Source organism: Cydia amplana, chromosome 2 (assembly GCF_948474715.1).
Source record: "Cydia amplana chromosome 2, ilCydAmpl1.1, whole genome shotgun sequence".
In the NCBI taxonomy this organism is placed as follows: domain Eukaryota; kingdom Metazoa; phylum Arthropoda; class Insecta; order Lepidoptera; family Tortricidae; genus Cydia; species Cydia amplana.
In genome coordinates this window covers 11,133,389-11,160,467 of record NC_086070.1, presented here as the reverse complement: position 1 = coordinate 11,160,467, position 27,079 = coordinate 11,133,389, and the positions used below count along the sequence as shown (strand labels likewise).

Here is a 27,079-nt window from a genome sequence, read left to right as displayed (position 1 = left end):
ATACAAAGCATGCCGACATGTGGTGAACGCACGCACATTAAATGCTCTAGACACGTGGTCAGTAGCAAAGTAGCATAGCTGCAGTTCCGACTTGTTGAGGCCAATGGCCCGATCTAGCGGTATGGGGATACTGTAGGTCCGTGAATATCGATGGATCATTTGTTCATTTTATTTGATGTTTTACTATTGACAGCTTGGTTTTCTGATAAATAACTAGTGAGGTAAAATGATTGAGGCATTAACGACGCTTAAAATCATTATTAGAGGCAGATGCGTCTTAAAATTCGGTTAAGATTAGGTTTGGTGATCAAGATAAACGTAAGAATTTGGATCCGTTTTGCGCAAACGGAATCTTCTTCATATCATTTTTAACTTTGTTTTTTGAATATACCTATCTATTTCTCACCAACTTCTAAGTTGTAGGTGGAGGAACCTACTTAAACTTGTTTGTAGGTATACATTACCGGACGTATACTTTCTGAGCAGACAAGTTACATTAAGTAACGCTTACAGTTAAATGAAGTATTCTATCTCCTTTAACACATATAAATCTGGGCCTTCAGATCTAATTTCCGGTCGATACCTTCCTTTGACAGGTGCACACGGATCGATGCAACATTGCAAGATACTCATTACAACTTTAAACAGTAATGAATATTTTTCACTTCGTATGGAAGATGTCTTTAGAAATTAACTTTTTTCATTGATTTTAAGTGCAAGTATGAAAATTGCTTTTATTATTATGACAATAAAGTAACCAAGTTAATTTTACTGAATTAAATACAGGTGACTACGGGCTTCACCAGTACATACTTACGTCACGGGTATATTCCACTACTACTCACGTGGCCCGGGCGCTATTGGTTTAGTATATACTACCTATCAAATCTTTGAGACGCTCCATTGCAAGGCGCCCCCGCGGAGCAAGGCCCCGTGTGTTCTGCTCCTCGGAAACGGAAACGCATGGTGCGCTTTAGGGCGATTGTGCACTACAATGAATTTTACTGTCCGGCAGTCCGAGTTTTCATGGTCCGATATGGCATGAAAAAAGCGGCCAAGTGCGAGTCGGACTCGCCCATGAAGGGTTCCGTATTTAGGCGATTTATGACGTATAAAAAAAAAACTACTTACTAGATCTCGTTCAAACCAATTTTCGGTGGAAGTTTACATGGTAGTGTACATCATATATTTTTTTTAGTTTTATCATTCTCTTATTTTAGAAGTTACAGGGGGGGGACACACATTTTATCACTTTGGAAGTGTCTCTCGCGCAAACTATTCAGTTTAGAAAAAAATGATATTAGAAACCTCAATATCATTTTTGAAGACCTATCCATAGATACCCCACACGTATGGGTTTGATGAAAAAAATTTTTTTTAGTTTCAGTTCGAAGTATGGGGAACCCCAAAAATTTATTGTTTTTTTTCTATTTTTGTGTGAAAATCTTAATGCGGTTCACAGAATACATCTACTTACCAAGTTTCAACAGTATAGTTCTTATAGTTTCGGAGAAAAGTGGCTGTGACATACGGACGGACAGACGGACAGACGGACAGACGGACAGACAGACAGACATGACGAATCTATAAGGGTTCCGTTTTTTGCCATTTGGCTACGGAACCCTAAAAACGGATGATTGGCTTGTGCACTTGTCCGTCTTTTTACTCGCAGGTGCGGCTCAGTGTCATGAAAAAAAAGCGGCCAAGTGCGAGTCGGACTCGCCCATGAAGGGTTCCGTATTTAGGCGATTTATGACGTATAAAAAAAAAACTACTTACTAGATCTCGTTCAAACCAATTTTCGGTGGAAGTTTACATGGTAATGTACATCATATATTTTTTTTTGTTTTATCATTCTCTTATTTTAGAAGTTACAGGGGGGGGGACACACATTTTACCACTTTGGAAGTGTCTCTCGCGCAAACTATTCAGTTTAGAAAAAAATGATATTAGAAACCTCAATATCATTTTTGAAGACCTATCCATAGATACCCCACACGTATGGGTTTGATGAAAAAAAAAATGTTGAGTTTCAGTTCGAAGTATGGGGAACCCCAAAAATTTATTGTTTTTTTTCTATTTTTGTGTGAAAATCTTAATGCGGTTCACAGAATACATCTACTTACCAAGTTTCAACAGTATAGTTCTTATAGTTTCGGAGAAAAGTGGCTGTGACATACGGACGGACAGACAGACGGACAGACGGACAGACGGACAGACAGACAGACAGACATGACGAATCTATAAGGGTTCCGTTTTTTGCCATTTGGCTACGGAACCCTAAAAACGAATGATTGGCTTGTGCACTTGTCCGTCTTTTTACTAAAAGAGAGGCCCGCCGCCGCTCGGCCAAGTCATGAATTATACTAATTCCATACGCAGTGCACAAGCATAAACACATTTTTCATGGCTGTTATCTCGGACCGGAAAAAAACTGTCCGGAATGGGGAAAAGTAAAATGTCGGACGGTAAAATTACGTCTAGTGCACAAGCTACTATATACATTTAATGGCGTGCCATATCGGACCGTAAAAACTCGGACTGCCGGACAGTAAAATTCGTTGTAGTGCACAATCGCCCTTATTGCACAGTCGCAGCGTTCGTTGCTGCTCGGACACCAAGATTATGTAGTTACCGACCTTTATTAGCTTTCCCTACTTCCTCTTTTTCCCTCTGAGTTGAGCTGATTATCGTTGGTTTTAGTTGAAAGGCGTTTTTTTAAACATCAACTTTGTATTTTGATATGTAAATCAATGGTTGAATGAATGTCAGATTTTTTGTTTTATCTCGTCATAAAAAATGCAAGAGACTTTTTGAATCTGTGAACATGAGACACATTTTACGTGGGAGTTCTGCAACATCTTTCGCCAGGTGACAGAAAATATGGAATTCGAGGCGAAGCACAAATAGTCACTTTAAATGTTTTCGGAAAAATGGCATAAATGAAGGAAAAGTATTCTTCATATTTATTTATTAAATATTATTTAACTACTTATCCGTTTTTTTTACCGGCCGAGTTAGCTAATGTGCGTTAATAGGTGCAGGTTAGGCCCTTCACTGAAGCATTGCAAAAGCGGCTAGAATTTAGATCACAATTTTAATACTGGTTTGTGAATGAATAGAAAATTGCATGTTTGTCGGTTTTACTAACCCATTTTAATTAATCGTGCACAGGTACCCAAATATAACATAGCCGCATATTTACATGCTAATATGTGGCAATATACATACATATACATATGTATATGTGGTGTGTACTAACAAAATATGGACATGTTTGTCTGAAATAAATGCATTTTGTTTTATTTTTTATATATTTTTTAATATTACTATAAATTTTCCTAAAGAGTATAATAAAATAAAGAAAAAAGTAAGTAAAGAATATAATGGTTACTTATACGTTTATTTCTAACTAGCTTCTGCCTGCAACTTCGTCTCGGTGGAATTTTCATTTCATTTTTCATTTATTCCTTTATAAAACATAGTTTTACACGTCAGTTAGGTACATTTCATATTTACAACTATTTATATCTAAATGAAGGCGGTTAGTTACATAACAACACAACAGTCTACAGGTAGGTACATAATATTAAATTGGTTAAGATAAGTCAGGTGGTTACAATTTAATCTGGGTGTTTATGACGAGTTAAATTCATATTTGAATAGTTTGGGATTGTGGACCAGTTCAAGAGTGCACACCGTTGAAAAATTCGTCAACAGAGTAGTACGCTTCAGACATAAGTTTAGCCTTAAGTTTATTCACGAAACCTCGATTGCTATGAATGATGATGATTGATAAAAAATTCCTATGTCGTTCCTGGGGTCTCAATAAACTACCTTTATATAAAATTTCTCAGTCGGTTCCGTCGTTTCAGCGTGAAGAGTTAACAAAAAGACAGAGTTACTATCGCATTTATAATATATATTAGTAGTATTAGTTAGTATTAAAACCCATTATCATCCATTGATATAAGTAATAAAGTTGGTACTCAGTGCCTCCGGACGTTATTTCTTTAATAACTACATAAAGTTATGATCTCGTCCTAACGCTTTCTCTGATTTATTTTGATATATTTTGAAAGTAAGTAATTAAACATGTCAGTTCTTTACCCTTTTTGTTATGGATTCTAGAAAAATATTAGATTTGTATTTAATACCATTTGTTACGGTAGCAAATCTATGTTAGATAACCTACATTTTAAGTTTATTTTTCTGCAGAGGCCAATATGTACATATATACAAATATTTTTTGAGATAAGTATTTAAATGTTATATACCATAAGTAACATTCGGAGACTTGTGGTTACTATACCTACCTGTAGTCTATATTTCGTAATGTTGTCGGAACTTATAAAATCATCATAATTCATCATTCTCTTGCCCTTGTCCCATTTACTTGGGGTCGGCGCAGCATGTCTTCCTCTTCCATACCTCTCTGTCACCCGTCATCTCATCATTCACTTGCGTTCGTTTCATATCATCTCTCACACAGTCCATCCACCTTTTCCTCGGTTTTCCTCTCCTTGTACTTCCCTCCACATTCATTCGTAATACCTTTCTCGTCACATGACTTTCATCCCTCCGCATCACATGTCCGTACCAGGCTAGGCGGTTTGCCCTTACTTTTTCTGTTATGGGTGCAACTTTCAGGCTTCCTCTTATATACTCATTCCTTATCCTATCCATTCTTGTCACGCCACACATCCACCTTAACATTCTCATCTCCGCTACATGCAATCTCTTTTCATCCGTCACCTTTAGGGGCCAACACTCTGATCCATACATGACGACAGGTCTTATGACTGATTTATAAATTTTACCCTTCAACCGAAGAGGCATTCGGGCATCGCAAATGGTTCCCGTGACCTGTCGCCATTTCATCCATCCAGTGCTAATCCGGTTTTTTACGTCACGATCGATATTGCCATCGCACTGTACTAGCGAACCGAGGTACTTGAAGTCGGAGCAAACCGGCAATGTATGTCGGAACTTATAAAATAAATCAAGTTAATTACTTTTCCAGCAAACGCAGTATCCACTTTCATTATTACAAATATTAAAATTAATCTCCAAAAGGATCAATGTTACGTAGGTATTTAAATACGTATCTTTACGGTGTATGTATTTGTAATATATAAGGTTTAAGATCATTTATTCTCATAAGAATTTTACAATTCACTTGACGAGATAAATACAGAACAGTATATTAAATTTCGTTTAGAGCGCACAAATACATAAATACTTAATTTAACTTAACTAAAACAGGTAGTTTTACAATAGTCCTTATAATAACCGACCGCCCGCCAGGCGGGCAGCGGTAATGCACAGTATCTATGCAAAACAAGTTTACAATTGGGTACACGGAAAGGTTAAAACTAGATGCGGCAAATGCGGCATGCATATGGTTATTAATAATAATAACCCTTTGTAAATGAACTGGCCTTGACTGCTTAGCTTAAGGCTGAAGAGAACTCAAAACTCCCATGGATTTCTCTAAGCCAAGCAAATTAATTAGCCGAGAAAACTAAAGGCGATGTCATCGCTGACATTACGGCATACAGAACTAGGCTAAACGACATCATCAATAAACGCGATCTAGCAAATATAAACCTTATTGACAAGAATTTAAACGCTATATCAACTGCAAAATATAATGCTTATTTGCAAAGTTATAAGAATATCAAGTCAACCGAATGTCAACTTTATGATGAAGAGTTAAGACAGTGCTAAACGCGATTCCATGATACGAATTGGAGTTTAACTCGGGCGTGGGATGCCTTACTTGCGCTGAACAATACTCAAGAAATGCTTATATACGCTGTTTCCGATTTCTTTTACGTTTATTTGTTTGTCATAATGTTTACAATTGAATATCCTAGTTTTCATAAAGCAGTCGAATTGCTACGTATGCTGGGTAAAATATGTTCTGTGCTGGGTAACATTTAATTTCGTCGTTAACGTCTAGTTTCCGTGTGAATTTTTTCATGTATATTTATGCCCCATTTCAATGTAAAATACAATCATCAATCACCCACTTAAGTTTTCTTAATTTTATAATAAGTTTATATAATCGCCGGTTCCTAATACTTAAGTTATTCCTGGTACCTGAGTCATTTCTTTTGATAGTTATAACGCTTTTATAATCAAAAACTCTTACAGCTTAAAATCTATTAAATAGTGTCTGAGTCTTTTCTGTTTCCTCTCAATTATTTTGTTTTCTACAACCAAACATCAACTTGTCTAGATTTAAGGCCCTAATTATTGTAGCGTTCGTTACAAATGTTTATCGATCAAGCTTAGTATTACGATGATCAAAAGTCAATACACAAAAGTACTTACTACTTAAAAGACTGCGTAAAGCTTAAATTCTTAAAAAATATATAAAGGAGAAAGTACACACACTAAATTGGGAGTGACCTTGTTGTGCATTACTTTCAATTTCGAGCTATCATTTCCGAGACAATATGTTTCATTTCCTAAAACGTGACTGTAGGAGACAAATTGACATGTGTAGTAAAAAAGTGTAGGCCATATTTTACTTTAGCATAGCAAATATATAGCCTTTGATATGATTATTACAGATTAATACGCAGTCCTACGTCATTCCTCCAAAATAAATAAGTAAATAACATATTAACATCTCATATGCTAAAATCTGTAAAGCCATTGCTTCTATACTTAAGTGATGCAATGCATCACAATTAAATAATTACTAGAAGTCAATACAGAGCTGCTGCACTTCAGAATCTGGTTAAACAATATCGGCACTAAAAATAATTAATAAAAATTTAGTTTAGTGGTTACTGTAATACCTCTGTATATATTATATCCATGTTTTATTTATTTATTTAATTTTACTTTATTGCACAAATGGCGGACTAAATGCCTTCACGCCGCTTCATATTATATATGTATGTGGATAAAGATTTATTAAAAAATATTTTTTATCATTTATGTTTATTTTAAGTTTAGTATTATTTATTTTTAGATTTAGCTTTTAAGTTTTACTTATCTAAATCTCAATTCAATATAATGTATCATATTTAAAATATAACATGTTGAAGCCGTATTAGAATCGGTCCACGTGTGTCGCCGTCAAGCTGAAGTTTTTGAGTTGAGAGTGGAGACTCGTGTGATTTTAAGATAAGGGTGAAACTGTTACCGTGTAACGGGACACGACAATTTAATTTTGTATAATGTCGTGCTGAGAACTTTTAATTCGTGAACACTAGCGTTGTAGCGTGCATTGCGAATTATTGCTAAATTTTAAGAAAGTACCTAGTTTGCGTGAAAGAACGATGTTTTGTTTTTATGGTGATATGCAATTTTCTTAAATGTGTGAAAAAACACCGTTACGTATTGGGAGGTATTCAACTATACCAAAGTCACTGGAAGTAGGATGGGGCAGTCAGGTGACAAATGAACTGCCAATTATTTTTATTATTCTTTATATAGCGCCAAAATATGTGTAGTGTTTAAATATAATAGGAACGAATGCAGGCAACTGCACAAGACTGGCGCATGATGTATTACATGTCTAGCGATTAGCTGATTGAAATCTCCATGCTCTGAATAATATCAAATCGTGTCGTCTGTAACTGGGCACGCAGCGAGTGTGTTCCTCTATTAAGGGGACGGTATATGACGTTTTCGATTTAGACCTCACTTTGTGCAATCAATTTGTTCAATGAATGATTAATAACTGCATTAAATTATACGCAAATCTGTTCACGAAGAAGCCGTGTACCGGCTCTTCACGCCATATTTTTTTTTATTTCCTGTAATTCTCTACAAATCGACACTAAAAGTGTCCAAAAATCAAAATATGGAGTTCCGTTTGAGCAAGACGCATTACAGTTTTGTCTTTGACAGTAATTGAGTTGTTGTGGGATTTTGAAGGCTAGATAACTAAACTACCAGATTATTATCTACTTATATTTTTACTCACAAATACAACACAGAAATTCAATCCCAAATGTAAACTTTCGTATAATTTCCATACATTGACGACATCACTCAAAACTCTTCTTCGAGTCAGATGGCCGTTGGCCTTGCATCGAAGCAGACGTGTACATCGTCATAGCTCGTTTTTGACATTAATAAAGACATTTCATCATATACGCATACGAAAATGTATACCAGTAGATAAATTGTATTTCATAAAATAGGGTAAATAAATATAATCACGTCGAGCTCCAGTCAAATTTTAAATGTGAGTTGTTGTTATTTACGGGTCGTAACGGTCGAAAACAGCAGTAAATTATCCTAAAACAATACGATTACAATCGAATTTAAGTAACTTGTTCCTTCAAAACCCGCTTAAAATGAAAAAAGTTTAAAGACTCGTTTTACTGATTGGGATTGATTTTCATTATGCTGGTATCAATTTTGCGTCATTATAAAAATGTATATGACTTCTGTACGTCAATGACTTTTGATGTCAATTAATTGTAATCTTGTATTTATGTTAGAGAATATTATATGTTCATTTAAATATTACTCATCTATTAATACGAAGCGTAATTCGTTTAATAAGTACCTAAAGACTTGCAGTGTCTACACCTACTTTGTTGACGTTCGTTCCGTCTATGTATGCGATTACGTAACGTGCTGTTCTGATAATCTTCAAGAATCAAGATAATTAATAACGGCAAGACCAGCATTTAGTACCAGCGAGTTTTGCGGATTTGGAGACCGAGATGAAGCTTACAGGCCAATATCGCTGCGGCCTGGCCTGCTTATTGTTATGTGTATAAATCGAATGTTATATTAATTTACTATAAAAAACAATGTTTTATTTCAATGACATTCTGTGCGTAGAGGTATGTATGTTTCGGTGATTATAAGAATTATGTCCACACAATAATCGTGCAAAGCAGAGACTGCATTATTTCTTTACGGTATAAGCGGTAAGGAAAAACTCATTGGTATCCTGGCTCGTACCAATGAGTTTTTCGGAACTTATGTACGAAATATCATTTGATATTTACCACTAGCTTTTCGGTGAAGGAGGAAACATCGTGAGGAAACCTGCATACTCGTAGTGCATACATTTGCGAAGAAATTCAAAGCTGTGTGTGAAGTCCCCAATCCGCATTGGGCTAGCGTTGAGATTATTGTCTATACAGGGTGGTCCAAACCGTGACGTCCAAAAATCGTGGGCTATCATAATGTACCCCATATGTATGTTAGCCGATTTTTCGTAGTTTTCAAGTTATGATTTTTTAAGCTTTTAACTTTTCCTATGTAGGTAATATTCTCCGACCGTCCTTAGTCTGGGACCGGTCTGAAAACCAGCGCCGGGCACCTAGGCCCGGCACACGCTGAGACTGGAACCCTGTGCCTAATACAAAGATCTTCTCACTTTTGTTTTGTATATGATAACAACTGTTTTATTTTATTATGTAAGTAATTCTAACTCTATTTTATGTTCATGTATGTGGCAATAAACAATTCTTATTCTTATTCTATTCTTATTCTTATTCCTATGAAATTCCGGGGTTCCCATACAGAGTGGCTGAAAAATAACTGCATTCCGTTGCCAGGGAGGTGTTGGGATTATACTGAGCAACTTTTATTATGGGACCAACCCCGAAATCGCGAAAAAAAAATTGGCTTTTTATACATTTTGGCTAGTCCATTTTCTATGGAAGGGTAATTTTTTTTCGCGGTTTCGGGGTTGGCCCCATTGTAAAAGTTGCTCAGTATAATCCCAAAACCTCCCTGGCAACGGAAATGCAGTTATTTTTTAGCCACTCTGTATGGGAACCCCGGAATTTCATATGAAAAGTTAAAAGTAAAAAAAAATCATAACTCGATAACTACGAAAAATCGGCTAACATACATGGGGTATATTCTGATAGCCCACGACGTGAGGAATCTAAAAAAAAATTTTTGGACGTCAAGGTTTGGACCACCCTGTATATAGGCTGAATTATTATTATTATTTATAGGCGGTACGGTACCGTTATTATTTATCAATACCGCTTCGTTTTGAAGGTACTATACCTGTTGAAATATAAAGTACGGTACCGGTATAAAATTGCAGCAGGTACAACAATTTTTTATAGGTGTACAGTCAGCTGCAGAGAAAAGGTACCACCCCTACATACAATCTTCTATGCAGGGGTGACCTGCAGCTGACTGTACCTAAACCATCACTGACCGAGCGTAGGCGAAGGTCTCCGTTTCAGCTTGGGCAAAAATACTTTCGTTTGTTCGAATGTTCTCCTTTGCATATCACATTTCTCAAATATCTCGAGAAAATTTGTAAGCAGGTTCGGTAGTTGGATATAATTACTCGGTTTCTTTTTTTTTATAAGTTCTAATAGGCAGAGATTGGCATAAAGGACTTAAGCGACAGTAGGGTCTGTGGTACTTAAGACCATTGTGATTATTCGTAGTGTCCGACCGAAGATTCGGTTTCGGTTTCGGTTTCGGCCATAAAATCATGTTTCGGCCGTAGTTTCGGTTTCGGCCAAAAAACGGCCGAATCTTTCGGCCTGGCCGAAACATACGAAATAGTACTTCGTATTATGAAACTAAACTATGTGACAAAGACCAAAAGTTGGCGAGCAAGTAGGACAACAATATTTATATATACAGAAATTTGTGTTTCGGTCGGACACTAATTATTAGGTACTTACTGATTACGCTGCGCCGCGTGGAACGTGAGGTGCGTTGGGGTAAGTACATACAAATCATTCAAGAAAAAAATCCCTTTTAAGATCACTCGTGTGTCTGCCCCTAATAGACTAATTCAATTGAAATTTGGTACACATTTTTCACATATGACAAAGAGTCGGTGATCCAAAGATGGACTAGTAACGTAAATAAATAAACTTTTAACTTTGCGGCCATTTTTTTGTATCGTGTGATATATCAGATATTAAATTGTAAGATATTTACTAATAATAAGCATTGGTCACGTAAATTATTTTTAGTCTTTTTTTGCAAGTATGAATGATATAGAACATTATTTCAATTATTTTTAAAATTAAGCCTATCCAAAGGCGACTTGGAAGATGTGTCATGGGGATCTATATTCGTTGGGTGAAAAACAAGTTTTTTTGTCTAATTATCGTTTAAAACACAATCGATCGGCAATAACGCGGGCACATAAAACAAAAAACTTCTTTTTTCACTCATAAAACTCCTTAAACCTAATAAGAGCTAAACAAAAACAAGTGCGAGTCGGACTCGCATTCTAAGGGTTCCGTATATTAAGTCCGTCTCACGCTTGACTGCACATTTCTTATAGATTTTCCTGACATATATAGGTAAAGAACTACTTTGTGTATTTTTTTCAAAATTTTAGATCCAGTTGTTTCGGAGAAAGTGGGCGGAGAATGATCATTTTTTGCCTATTTTCATGAATAACTGCTGAACTATTAATCCTAAAATTATAAAAAAAGTTATGTTTGAGATTCTTACAATGAGCTCTTTTATTTGATATGTAACACTATATAGTTTAAATAACATATTTTTTAATTTTTTCATTTACCCCCCCCCAAAAATGGCTACCGTATTTCAAATTCTCTAAAATACATTTTATTTACGTTACACGTCCATCTTTGGGTCACAAATTTACATTTGTGTGCCAAATTTACATATGTGTGCCAAATTTCAACTGAATTGGTCCAGTAGTTTCGGAGAAAATAGACTGTGACAGACGGACGGACAGACAGACAGACGCACGAAGAATTATATGTATATGCACTTATCCCAACGCACCTCTCGTTCTACGCTGCGCGGGGTTCATTGCCGCTCCTACCGCCGTAAGTGTAAGTACAACTACATCATCAAGGCTACGATCGAAGATAATCAGTTCAGCACTGAAATAATAGCGGTGGAATGCCAGTATAATATTTAATTATTTATTTTAATTTTATAAATTTAATAGCAAAATAAATAGCGAATATAGGATACTCGTACAAGTAAATCTGTAAAGATCTTAGGGGTACATCAGCCGACATATATTATTAAATTTTATTTTGTCGGCCTTAATTAAATTTCCACCCTGCCGAAACTTTATTTATTTAAATTTTTAATTGAATTGATTTTTCGCCTTATGAATAACCGTATAGAGTAGTAAATAACATTTTACATCTGACTTAATGACATCTGGGTTTATTCGGTTTAACTTTACAAAACGCGTATCTCGACAAAGCCATAATAGAAAATAGTTAACAATCAAATGAATTAAATTAGAATTTAAATACGTCACGTGTGACATGAACAGACAAGGAGAGCAAGATTTAATGTATTGTTTCTCTTTCTTCTTTCAATGGAACGTTTTTACAGTTTCTGTTCCTCAAAAGAGGTCAGTGGTTAACACTAAACTCAAAACGCAATCTTAAAAAAACTTGATGGGTCAATGACCTGTCCCAGTAAAGTGAGGTAGTGTGCGTGAAGTGCGCTTGTGTGTGAAATGGGGTAAATTGACAGAATCTGAAAATTTACCCACCTCTACCGTCACCTTAACTCACAAGGAAAGGTAGGTACCCAACTGTCCGGCTCCGATTTGATTTATTTTGATGTATGTTAGAGAGTAGTCTGAAATAATAGACGCGTATTCTTTTTTAGTAGCCCAATTTCAACCTGTTGAGAAAAAAAATCCTCAGAAGTTCTGAACAAAGACTAAACCGATAAGCGATATTGTTTTCTTCTAGTAGTTTTTTATTCGCGATCCTCTGCTTGTTTTTTAAATGTTATAATTTATCCAATTAATATTTCCTAATATATGCTTATCTCGACAATAAAGTCCAAACTAATCGAGCAATTAATGGCATATTCTGTGCGGAAAGAGAAGAGTCGTGAAATGTATGGGCACCATTACATTCCACGACTTTTCTCTTTCCGCACTCTATTAGGTGTGGTTTGCTAGGTCAACTTGTAAGTCTGTAAATTCTACTAATGAGTATTTGTAGTGTAAAGTGACACTTATTTACCTAGGATAGATTACCTAGATATTAATAATTTTATTCATGTGTAATAATGAGTTGGAGTTGGATAATAATAACTAATGCTCAAACTGATGCCAAAAGGTTCATAGAGGTATGGTATGGTATCAGAATGTTATATAATGGTCGCAAGACGAATAGACTTGCATTTCACTCCGGTTTAGATCTGCTTATAGTGAGAGATAAACGGCAGGTGATTATATCGAATATAATTTGCGATACCTAGTTATTGGACATACTTAGGAACAGCGGCATTTAGCGTCATTTATAGAAGATACCGGTCGAGTTCCTATTGAACTGAACGATTAACAAACATCAATACACTAAACTAGCGCCGGTATCAGTCGTCTAGAAATATTTATATTATTGCTAGCAACTGTCACACCACAAGACGAAGTGCGTTTGATTTTGTGTGATTTGTAGATACTAGGTTTTATTTTTGTAGTTTTTTTAACGTTATCTATATAAAAAAGTCTCGTTTGCAGCAGCAAATTATGCAAGTACTGTAGATTTTTCTAAATTATTGTACTAATTAAAAAAGCTTTTTGAACGAAAAAAGTACGTAAGTTTTCTCCAACGGACAGTAAAAAGATGTTATGCGCTTTTCCTTCCCTTTAATACACAGTAAATGTAGATAAGTATACCCTTAAAAGTTTAGTTGCGTAAGTTTACTTTCTATCAAGATTTGAAAAATACACGCACGTTTTACATAGCATTCCTTTTAGCAACTTAGTATAATAGGCTCATCAGATCTAGGACAACATTACCATAAATGGATTTCAAAAGAATACCGCATATCGTGCAACAATTATTCACATAAAATACAGCGAAACTGATCTAGAAACAAAGAAGAATCAAATAATCATTCAATGTTTGTGTAACTAAATACGAATGCGGTCTGAAACTAATAACAATAAACTGTAAAAGTTACGGTTACACTAAGTGTACCAAGAGATGTGTGATGATGATTAGTGACACACTCCCAACTTTCATGTAATAAATTAACATATGTTAAATATGTACTGTCTACTCTTTAAGTCAATTACTTATTTAAGTAAAATGTTATTCCTACTAATATTCTTAGAGCGGCATTAAGGTGCGTCCGCAAAGCTGCGAAGCTTAGCGCACCGCATACGTCTCGTGAGTAAAGTTATCTTAATAAAGTATCTGGCGTGGTCAGTCTTTTATTTTAAATGGCATTATCTCAGTTTTAAGTAGAGTAAAATGTAAACAATTTGGCGAACGCTGTAGTGGTGGTGAAAGCGCGGGAAAGCGAGCGACCTTCTGCCCCGACACGGCGTGTCAATAATTTGATCGTAATAACTTCATTAACTTTATCTTTGACAATTTTTGTGGCATAAGTGTACGAACATTCGTACCCGAGTTACCCGACTACACTACAAAAAGCTAAACCTTGATTAAGCCGTCTATTGTATGAGGATTATAAATGTTTGTCGTGTATCTAGAAAACCATCGTAGCGTCGAAATTACGAAACCGACGTATGAACGAGGTGTCGATCGATTCATTTTTGTGACTTTAGTGACATAGGATTTCATTATTAATTTTGATTTCTAGAACCGAGGAAATTCTGCATGAAAAAAAAATTAGCATATACAGAGTGCTTTCTGTAACAGGAGCAAAAAATTAAACGGTAGGCTGTACTCCTCAAACTGACCAACATTTGTTCAGAAACTTTTGAAAATAACTCATGTTTTGATTTTTACTAAACTTTAAAGTTTATTCTAAGACGCAATGTATTGCAAATTTTGTTATATTTAAAGCGCGACCAGCAACGTCAAACACACTGATGTCAGCGTACATTGAAGGCAATATTTATTTTGTATGAAAAAGAGGAAGTCTAAAGGATTCATAATATTTAAAAGTTGCTGAACAAATGTTGGTCAGTTTGAGGAGTACAACCTTTAGTTTAATTTATTGCTCCTATTACAGGAAGCACCCTGTATGATTCTGGATCGTTCACTAATAAATCCGCTATTTTACTCTGTTTAAAAAAAGTGTAATAGCACTAATAGCTAAGATTACTAAGATCGATATCTGTAAAATGTCGTTAAAATTTAATGTACTTATCCGTAAAATAATAATAAGATAGGTAACAGAAAGCAGTTACAACGAGAATTCCATATTTGAAAGTAGCCATAATACGACGTTCCTTCTAAGATGCAATTTTACAACATTATTACGTAAAAAGCTATAAGACATAATAAAGCGCTCAGTTAACTTTTATTAAATATTAAGAGTATGCATACATGCATGTTTAAAAGCACTACGTCTATGAAATAAGGTTCAGAATAGTTCATAAATACATTGAGACGTGACTTTAGATGTCCGGTGAAATGTACCGGGTAATTTGACATCATTTGCGCAACATGCGACATAAGAGGTTTATTTGACTACCGTGAGTACGTCTTAATATATCATTTATTCGCATCTTTGTAAATGTCACGTAGGATTATAAACATTATTACCGTTTTAAAAGTTGTAGACCGTACATAACGGTACATATTCATTTAGGTCAACTTGCAATGGATAATTATACTTCCTCTAGCTAGTGTGTATAAATAAAGTACATACTGATGAAAACGCAGATAAGTAAATATTACGAGAAGTAACTAGTTAAGTAAGTTTTGGTGTTTCTAATTTCAATATATCGAATGTCGGATATTTCATCATCAAATGAAGATTCGGAAGTTATCAAATGGATAATTATAATAATGGGAATGTATTACTGAGGATCACAAAGTATATGTAACTTAACACGTAGTTATATTACTATGCGTTGAGTTAACCAAACGATTAGAAATATAAGCAAGGTACTCACAGTTAGTCCTCTGCAGCAGGGCCGCTGCACATATCACCAGCAGCGCCCGCGCACACATCGTGTCTGATCGTTACACAGACTCACTCACACACAATTTACCCATGGCTTTGATCTACTCATTGCTTTTCCGAGTTCTGGAACAAATGAAATAAATAACTGAATCATTAATAACGAATCGGCATCCCCATTCAGCGCGGCAACGCCACCAGCCTTCTGGGCACCCTACCATCCGGCGCCGAGCTAGCTCTCATTTTTTATATGTGTATTAGGAAGATATTTTAAGTTACTTTAGTAGGTATTATTTCTGTTTTTATATTTTTGTCAATAATTTATATTTATAATTAATAAATTCCCCTCCTAATCATTAATTTACTCGTTACTTATGGTACTCCACATTGGCTGTTATAAATGTTATATAACATTGTGTGACAGGGACAGCATAATGAAACCCTACCAATACCATCATGTTGTTCTTGTCACACAATGTTATACAACATTCTATAACAGCCCATGTCGGAGCACCATTAGTTAAGTTTTGAAAAAAAAAACCGGCCAAGTAAGATTCGGACTCGCGTTCTGAAGTTTCCGTGCCGTATTATATACCTAATTATAAATAAATATGTAGTCAACAAAGTATATCATTTTATTTACTTAGACCTAAAAGCGTAAATATCCTTCCTATTTTATGGTAATCGTATCCTTTAATTTATCTTTATTCTACATATAACCCAAAGGCCTGAAGCCTTTCACACAGGCTAGGCAGGCAACAGCCGACCATTGTGGTATATAGTCGTGAGTATTTATTCTACATTATTATTACACTTGCGAGTATTTCCTGGCGCAGTAATGGCAATAATCGATCGTTCCCATAATCGAAACAAAGCCCGAGGGAGCGCGCGGGTAACGGGCTCGATCCCCGTTACTCGACGGTTCATTGGGTGAATTAATTATACTTGCAGAGCTTTTTCTGGCTTTTAGAGCATGTTCGTTACTTGTGTTAAACATGTAGAAAAAAGTTGAGTTTGCCTATGAAGTTATTTTACTCCAAACCTACCATAAATAAGCTAACTCAACATTTTTTCTTCAGTTGAGCATTTCTTTTATTATTTGCCACCTTTGTGCTATTTCTAATCAGGATCGCAAGCCCTTTTTATCCTTATAGGAGAAAAAAGGTGTCCTAAAATTTCCATAAATTTTTCGGAATTTCCTTTTTGTTACTGCCATACAAAGTATATGGGGATATGGTAACACAATAGGAAAAAACTCTGGGACATTTTTTTTATCCCATTAGGATCGAAAGAGCTCGTGATTATGAGTAGAAATACCTAACACATAAGTGGCAAAAAAGGTCACAAGTCACAATATATAAAAATGGCAAAAAATAAAAGAAACGCTCACTTAAGAAATTAATACTAGAATATTTTATAAAATATACGAGTAGGTAAATCACTTTTCGGATCTTACATAATTTTAAAGCTACTTATCCAATTTTACCTGCGGGCTCAGCACGGTTCCATTTTTATCGACTATCACTATGCTCGTCACTTTCGCACTTACATACTTGTTAGAACGTGACAGGCATGGTGATAAACGATAAAAATGCTACCGTGCTACTAGGGCTGGTTCGGTGTTTTTCTATTTATCTTATAGAGCATTGCAACTATCTTTCTTCCGTCTCGTGAGCGGAGAAGCGTCTTTTAGCTCTGCTATATTCTTATAATAACGCTATAAAGATTTTATAATAACTCTTTTACTTTTCGAACTGTGCGCTTATAAGTATAACGTACGATACGTAGTACTCATGTCTGGATCTGGACCGCATAAGGATACCGAAAGTAAGTAAACTATAGTCACGTTACATTCTATATTACGGAATTTAATATTGCCCGTGTATATGTATGTACTATGTATACTCAAATACTCATAACGCATGCATTTTTTGCTTCTAACTCATCGTAAAACAATCGTGGATACTTAGTAATCGACCATTATACGTTGTTGTTATGTGAACGTTAATGTGTATCAAAATGTTTCTTTTACATTAGTCCAACTACATAATCATTTCCTCAAGCCAAATATGGCAGAAGATGTTACAATTAGGTATCAATTACCGACGCTGATGCCACGCTAACGCTAACCGTCTGATTTGTATTGCATTAGGTAGTAGGTACTATTATTATTTTAATCTTGAGTAAACAAATAAGTTGACACACACGATTGTTAATGAATCAATAGGGTGTCATTCTGAATCCCTAACTACGTTTGTCCTAAAGTCACTTGCCCTAATTGGTTTGTCCTAATGGGCACATGCCCTAACGATCAATTGTCATAACGATTATTTTCCATAATGTAAGGTTCTGAAAAATGGTTAGGTTTTAAAACTTGCTGCCACAAAAGTGGGTTAGGTTAGGGTTAGAACTGCGACCCTCGCAAAAAAGAAAATTAGCTTAATAACATTAGGATAAGCAATCAATAATTAGGGAAACCAAAATTAGGGTTTTTAGTGTTAGGACACAGTTGTCCTAACACTAAAAACTTGATCATTATGACAAACAATATTAGAGAATGAAAAGATAGGAGAAAAGACTTTAGGGATTCAGATATAGATCCGAATCAATATACTATACAATTTCAGCACATGTGCCTTGATTACTCTTGAATTATATGTAATGATTTACACATCGGTAACTCGTGGCATTTAGGTAGCATTTCAAAGATTAGTGATGAGCACACATCGGTAACTCGTGGCACTTAGGTAGCACTTGACAGTTTCTAACAGACTAGTGATGTGACAATGTTCTTCCTACACGAGTCGAGAAAAAGAAACCACTAAAAAAAAGGAATTAATTAAACTAATCTTTTAAAGGCTACCTAAATGCCACGAGTTACCGATGTGTAGAATGAATTTCAACAAAATGCTTAATTGGTTCCAACGCAAATAATCTTTACATAATACACAGTAACGAATTGAATAAATAAAATAAAGAAGAAAAAATACGGTTACAGCTATGCTACGTAGTGTAGTAAGATCTTACAAAACTATGCGTCAGATAATCTGAATTACATCAGTACTGTCGTCTTGTTGTTGTAATTATGATAAGTTTGTTGTGCGTAGTGTACTTAATGAATATTCAACGGCCTTTTTAGGGTTCCGTAGCCAAATGGCAAAAAACGGAACCCTTATAGATTCGTCATGTCTGTCTGTCTGTCCGTCTGTCCGTCTGTCCGTCTGTCCGTCTGTCCGTCTGTCTGTCCGTCCGTATGTCACAGCCACTTTTCTCCGAAACTATAAGAACTATACTATTGAAACTTGGTAAGTAGATGTATTCTGTGAACCGCATTAAGATTTTCACACAAAAATAGAAAAAAAACAATAAATTTTTGGGGTTCCCCATACTTCGAACTGAAACTCAAAAATTTTTTTTTCTTCAAACCCATACGTGTGGGGTATCTATGGATAGGTCTTCAAAAATGATATTGAGGTTTCTAATATCATTTTTTTCTAAACTGAATAGTTTGCGCGAGAGACACTTCCAAAGTGGTAAAATGTGTGTCCCCCCCCCTGTAACTTCTAAAATAAGAGAATGATAAAACTAAAAAAAATATATGATGTACATTACCATGTAAACTTCCACCGAAAATTGGTTTGAACGAGATCTAGCAAGTAGTTTTCTTTTAATACGTCATAAATCGCCTAAATACGGAACCCTTCATGGGCGAGTCCGACTCGCACTTGGCCGCTTTTGTTATCTTCATAAAACAAGATCTGTACCTATTACATGATTTTAAATCGTGTGAGATGATACTTTTTGACCATAGTCAGTTTTTTATATTGATATAAAGTACATAATATTTTGTTTAATTCAATGCAATGGTTTAAAAAAACTGTTAAGTGACTACTGACTGACAATTAAGTTTGCCAACACTGAATATGAACAAGCATCAATAATTTAACTTTTAAGAAAATAAAACGAATTTATATTTAAAATTTATTATTGCGTGTTGTGGCGTTAACAAAAAGAGATTAAAGTATTAGGTAATTATAATTTTGCATTCTGTGGTCGGTCGGTACGTGGCGGAAAAAATTGGCCACGCTTCTTGAAACCGGGCAATATTCTTACTTACCTTGCTTGTTTTTCGTCATCATTAATTATAAATCCAACGGACTTATAACCAATTGCTTTTTGCATGTAAGTTGATTAAGTACTGCTGGTCAGCCAATGGTCTAAGAAATACATATAATTCAATTGCTTACCGCAAATTTTCTCTTACTAGGTACATCTCTTCGACCGTAAGAGCAAAAAGATAATTTTTCCTGCCCACACCATATTAAAATTAATTCACTCAAATAAGTATCGGGTCCCAAATGTAAATGCAAATACATTGAGAATAATATTGGTCAACATAAATCCATAATTTATTGATTACTACTCTCCAGGTGCTGCGACCACGCAACAGGTATATATTTCTATGTAATCTTAGTGTTCTAATAACTAAATCGATATCTCGTTCCACCTGGGCATGCAAGTTAGATTAGCTTGTTACTTAAGGACAGTTAACCTAACTCGTCCCCGCTCTGGATCTCGGCCTTGTAACGGACACTGTCTGATATCGTTAAGAACTGTTTATTTATTAGTAATGTACAACCCTATTTGGTTATAGGTGCCATCTACTACATACTACAATTTCACAAAAATAATGAAGAAGAAGAAAAAATGAAATTGATCATATTTTATTACCTTCAATAAAATATGCGTTTTTTTTTTATTCTGTAATAAATAGTACGTCCTATTACTGCAAATACCTATTAAGTGCAAAAATCGTGTTTTGAGATAATGGCATTTGAATGTTTGGATGTTCTTTTCTATGTAAAAATATGAACAAATGTACACTGTATTTATAAATTCCTAAGAATAATTTTATCTAGTTTACTACATAATCATGCAAAAGATCCTGGTTGTGTCTAATTGACGATAAAAACAGGATTAAAATGAAATAGTCGCGCACTTACTAGGTTTTGCCTGTAGAAATACACTTTGGTATATATCCCTCAGAAAAGCATTTATGCCTGTATATCTATTTGATTCAGCTTTACTTTACATAAAATGTATCTACTAACCACAAAATAATAGTAAATACCTATAGGTTTTCGTGTTTTTTCGATCTAACTGAAAATCGACCAAAGTATAAGCGGTTTTACCTGTAAAAAATATTGGACTTTCTTATTGAAGGCGCCAAAATTTTACTGAATATTACTGATTATAGTGTTTTCACTAAAGAAATTAGTTGTTAGCACGTAGTAATCATTTTGTTGGTATTTGAAATTAATAAACTGACGTTTTATCAATGTATCATGGTTTACATGGTTATTTATCAAATAATTATGCTACAAAAAAGTTAATAATCGTCTTCATCACTGCCAGATTCTGACTCTGCAACATCCGGAACTCAGTCAATAACATCATTGTGACATCTCGCAAGACGGCGACTCCCCAATCTGGCTCTCGGTACAGGACAAGGAACCAACGGCAACAAGTTGAATCCTATCTCTGTGGAACCACCTCCAACTCCTGAAGCATTTCTTAATCAGGGTTTAGAAAAAATGAACGATAAACCCTTGGCGGTCTCTGCAGCAAATAAAAAGGATTTACTCAGTCTTTGCGATAAAGGCATCGTTCCTGAAGATCTATCATTCATGGCTATCATTCATGGTTGGTTTCGCTCGCTTAACTGTGACAAGCAATGATGTTATTGACTGAGTTCCAGAAGTTGCAGAGTCAGAATCTGGCAGTGATGAAGACGATTGTTAACTTTTATTTGTAGGTAGCATAATTATTTGATAAATAAATGATACATTGATAAAATTTCAGTTTAATAGTTTAAAATACCAACAAATTATTACTACGTGCGAAAAAAAACTACCTACTTTCTTTAGTGAAAACACTGTAATCAGACATATTCTGTAAAATTATGGAGCCTTCAATAAGGAATACCAATATGGTTTACAGGTAAAACCACTTATACTTTGGGTCCTTGGTAAAGTTAGCTACGGTGCGAAGCTAGTAAGCGCACTTAGTTGGTTGTGCCTGTACAACTACATGTTAACTTTGGAATAAAGTTACATGCAAAACCTACTAAGTCTATCTTACAGTTTTTTGGCAGAACGATATTGCAGTTTAATGAATAGGTAGATCTTCAGACAAAACAATATAAAGATGTTTAGCATATTTAGCTTGGCATAAATTAATAATTTGATGGATAATCTTATATGCAAATACCAAATATGTGTACATAGAAGCTACTTTTAGAATATACAACGGATATAATTCCATAAAATGAGTGTGCAAAAACACGTTAAAACCTGGTAACAGTTTTTACTTGGAGAAGAACATATGAATCATTGTATTATCATACACATTTCATTTTCTTCCAGTACATGATGTTACCAAATCATCAATATGTTGCCTTATGCTATGAGTTATTTTGCGAACGAAAGGTAGTATCAAAAAAAGGGTCTTACCAGTTTGTAGAGCTTGAAAAATTAATTTTAAAGGTCTAAAAAAGTCACTTTCGTCATAAAGTCACTTAATAGGTATTTGCAGAAATAGGACGAGTACATATTATATATTGCGGAATTAAATAAACACAATAGTACATATTTTAAAAATGTAAAACAATGCACAGAAATATTAGAAATTAATTTCCATTAAGAATTATTTTACAGGGAAGAGATATTAACTATTAATCAACTCTGCTTTGCATCCCTAGTTAGCATTGAAATATAAATACTTAATATGAATATCATAAAATAAGTTCATGAAATTTTTAGACTTTGTGTTAGCTTGAAAAATTATTAATCTTGGTTAAAATATTATCTCGCTATCTACTCTTTAATATCATTGCGCGGCTATTTTTAGGGTTCCGTAGCCAAATGGCAAAAAACGGAACCCTTATAGATTCGTCATGTCTGTCTGTCTGTCCGTCTGTCCGTCTGTCCGTCTGTCTGTCCGTCCGTATGTCACAGCCACTTTTCTCCGAAACTATAAGAACTATACTGTTGAAACTTGGTAAGTAGATGTATTCTGTGAACCGCATTAAGATTTTCACACAAAAATAGAAAAACAACAATAAATTTTTGGGGTTCCCCATACTTCGAACTGAAACTCAAAAAAATGTTTTTCATCAAACCCATACGTGTGGGGTATCTATGGATAGGTCTTCAAAAATGATATTGAGGTTTCTAATATCATTTTTTTCTAAACTGAATAGTTTGCGCGAGAGACACTTCCAAAAATGTTAAAATGTGTGTCCCCCCCCCCCCTGTAACTTCTAAAATAAGAGAATGATAAAACTAAAAAAAATATGTACACTTCCACCGAAAATTGGTTTGAACGAGATCTAGTAAGTAGTTTTTTTTTATACGTCATAAATCGCCTAAATACGGAACCCTTCATGGGCGAGTCCGACTCGCACTTGGCCGATTTTTTTACTTTTCTGCGGTCTTTACAAATTGTATTAGTATCGGAACTTTCACTGTTATTAAGTGAAATGCTGTTTTATCCGACAACATAAATAAATGCTAATGGATTTAGTATCGTGCCCTGTGTGACGCCATTCGAAAATTGGTAGCAAACCAGTTTTGGGCTGATTTTGGTCAAGATAAATTCAGAACCAGTATTTTTCGAGTATTTTGATTGATATTATGTTTAGTACCTACACGATGGTAATTATAAATATAAGTAATTACTAAATAGTATATGTATGAGATTAAAGTAGATATTGGTACCTATTAAGAGTTACCTTATGAGAGGTTATGAGTGTAAAATGTTTATGACCTTATGAAAAGAACTTTTATAGTTTTTTTTCAAAAAACTCTTACGTTGATGTACTGTCGCTATCAGACATCGGAGCGGCCAAGGTGGTCAAAAATATCTGAAGCTAAACACGCCTCTATTGTCAAGAGAGTGCGTGTTCAGATATTTTTGGACACCTACATCGCCCGCTCGATAAGCATATTCATAAAATTGTTATCTTTGTCTCGAATTGTTTACTTAATACGTTTGTCATGTTATTTGCAGGGTTCCGTAATAAACATTGCGAAAAAACCCTAATTATGTTTCGTCATGTACGTTCGTCTGCCCGCCTGCCTGACTATGCGTCCGTATATGACCTAGCAATTTCATCCGGAAATGATGAGTATCATGTTTAATAGGAATATTAATCAAGGTACGTACCTATGCTTATTGGAAACCAGCATGGTATTAAAATAATACCGATTAAGAAACAACATAACAAACATGAATTAAAGTTTTTAGAAAGTTTTTATTATCTAATTAATCTAAGTACGTCTTCAGGAACAATCGCTACGATGGTCTAGATTTTTCTTCTCTTGTAACTTTTATAGTTCCCTCCATTTGACGTGGTCTAAAACGCACTTGCTCGGTGTTTTTCTGTGAGTAATCCATATTTTTTTGGTCTAATTGAGTTCCTATAATTAGGTATTATGTATAATAAACTAAATTTTCTCACCATCATACAAAAAGTCATCCAAAAATCAACACAGCACTTAAAATCCTACACAAAGTTTGAAATTACCGACGCGTATATTGCCGACGCGGTCGTTGAAAGCACTTTCACCGGCGTGCGCGGGTATCAGAGGCTGCAGCCAAACTGCGCGGACGGTGCTCGCACCATGGCGTCCCAACCGTCTTCATGGTTTAGCAATATTGCACAGGCTTTTTCGTTACTGAGACTTCATAGGTCTTACCGTCTCGGCTTGTTCCTCTTACCATAGCGCAAATTTTAATTCACGAAGACACAGCTATGGATGGGCTCACTGTCTCATCTGCTCTTACCGTAGCGATTATTTTCATGGTTTAATTTATGGTTTGTTGATGCTCGTCGTTTCCGCATCGATGATTTGATAGGTAGGATGCTTAGTGAATAGAGACTAATTAAGATTTCTAGTTGTGGCAATAAACTGTTTTTATCTTTATCTTTAATTAATTTACACGGCCCAATTCAGCAAATTGTTTTTTTTTTTTACAAAATTTTGTATCTATGATGTAAGCGTCAACAAAATCAGACTGATCCATAGTTAAATCATGTTTTCTTTTTAAAAAAAAAACATCGACTGATAAAAAATACAGAAACTTTGCAATTTTATTCAAATTGTAACAATTAAAAATTTTACGCATAGCCTAAAATTGCTAGTCATTAGTATTGCACAATTAACTATGATTCTATTTACTTTCTACATTTTATAACAAAAAGCTCTTATGATGTGCAAAATATCGGTTTCATTTATTTTAATTGACGATATGGGATGGGTTTGGTAGATTATGATGAAATGTAGGCACGATTCACGGTTAGTTTCACTAGACTTATATCGACCGGGAAACAATACAAAAGGTAATCACGGTTAATATCCCAGTCGATATAAGTCTAATGTAGGTACGGTCAAGGAATTTCATTTCCGTACCATTTCGTACCTTGTCACAATGACAAAATTATGAGGTTCCTAATAGCGACTGTCATATTGATTGTCTTTTGACTGTACAATATCGATTTTTAATTTTACATTAGTAGTTAGGGTATTTGACCACGAGGATTGTTCATTTAGCCGTTCAAAAATTTAATACCTTATTTATATAAATGTGGTTTATTTAAGAGAAAAACTAATAAAAAACAAATGAAATAATGTACGGTAGCGTTATCATTCGGTGACTTTTTAATTAAGCGTCTCAAAACAAACAGAGCGCGGATCGGAGCAACGCCATAGACTTTCTACAGAAAATTTGTTGAAATTAACGAAAATCTGTTCATTATAAGTTAATGAAAATACAGAATCAATTTATACTAACGATAGATATTGACGTACGTATATGAAACGTCAAAAAGCTCATTTTATTAAGACTCATATTAAATTTGGCGGCAGTAACCCTAGTAGAGTTCTGAGAGCTCACGTATTAAGGTCCAAAATAAATTAACATCGACGTGTATTACGTAATATTCATAACTCAGAAAATAGATTTACATCCAGATTATGTTTTCGCGAGGTCAGCAATATCTCAGTTGGCATTCTCCAACCCGAAGCTATTAACACTCCCGTTACCAGTCCATCACGTAAAGCAGCTGCAGAACCGCGTCGCGCACGGCCGCAGCCTGCGGTCGCCAATGTTTATCAAGCCTCAACCGTAACAACGGTTGTTCTCCAAATCTCTGCGAATTATAGTGATGCGCCGCGGCCTGAAGTAATAGAGATCGCTGGCTTTGATATCTTGCAAATAATACAGTGAGAGTTTAAAGGCTGTTGAGAAACAACGTGTAGACTTGCTTGTAAATGAATCTTGCACTTAAAGTGGAGCTGAAGTAAAACCCCAATTGAAAGTTCAAGTATTTAAATCCGGGAAAACTTTTACAGTCGCCTGCAAATACGACTGCGTTGTATACCAACGATCACTTCTGTCAGTGTACTTCTTTTCTGGATGAAGTAGCGGACCAGACTATGCATCATGCATTCTCTAATAGCTTTACTAAAAGAGATGTGTTTCAATTATTATGTAGAATAATTTAGACTTATGCTTTTGTATGCGCACTGTAGAGATATATCTCTATTTGGGAAAGTATTCCAGGGTGGCATTGTTTCATCCGCTACTATTGATGCTGAGTTGCTGACTGTACACGTTATTAAACATTATACTTTTTAAATACATGTATTGTTGCTATAAGTTACATCAAAAGTTTCATACATGAAAACACTTTAAATACTATTAATCAAAGTCTGAGAGTTAATGAATATTGAAAAACTTAATGTCTAAAACATTGATTTCTGATAAACAAAAATGAAATCGATTATGTTAAGTCATAATTACTCATGTTTTGAAGATAACATCAAACCAGAGGTGCTAGAAAACTCATTTGCCTAAACGATTTTTTTAATGTAAACGAAGTAGCGGAAGTCATATATTTGGAGATATTTTGAATATGATTAAGTATAAAAGCTAAGGCCGTATTCATAGATATTAGGGCCGTAATTGCCTGACTTATCACCTCAATAAAAATTCGTTATTAATTTACCTACCTATGTATCTATTTAGAAGTTTTTATGGCATAAACAAGTGCTTGACAAGATGAAATATCAACATATCTGTTAGAACGTCATAAAAAATACTAAAATTATAGAAGATAGAAACCACGAACACAGGAAACGTTGGCTATCTTCTTTAATATTATACTTTATTATTAGAAAGAAGCTGGGTTGATGTATATGTATAC

The 27,079-nt window shown here is 34.9% G+C and overlaps 1 protein-coding gene and 1 long non-coding RNA gene across 7 annotated transcripts in view; both read right to left on the bottom strand.

Annotated features, from left to right (window-relative positions):
- LOC134657774 (cadherin-89D) overlaps positions 1-24,489 on the bottom strand; it is a 91,907-nt gene extending 67,418 nt beyond the window's left edge. For 4 of the 6 annotated variants that reach the window (XM_063513336.1, XM_063513347.1, XM_063513356.1 and 1 more), the window contains exons 1-2: positions 24,332-24,483; positions 15,803-15,936 (exon numbers count right to left, since the gene is read on the bottom strand). In XM_063513336.1, coding sequence (XP_063369406.1) covers positions 15,803-15,860 — 58 coding nt within the window. In that variant the 5' untranslated portion in view covers positions 15,861-15,936; positions 24,332-24,483. Of the gene's footprint in view, positions 1-15,802; positions 15,937-24,331 lie in introns of all 6 variants that reach the window. The other 2 variants (XM_063513373.1, XM_063513365.1) reach the window with 2 other exon arrangements.
- LOC134658811 (uncharacterized) overlaps positions 1-27,079 on the bottom strand; it is a 258,840-nt gene that overhangs the window by 135,566 nt on the left and 96,195 nt on the right. The gene's annotated exons all lie outside the window — the stretch shown is intronic.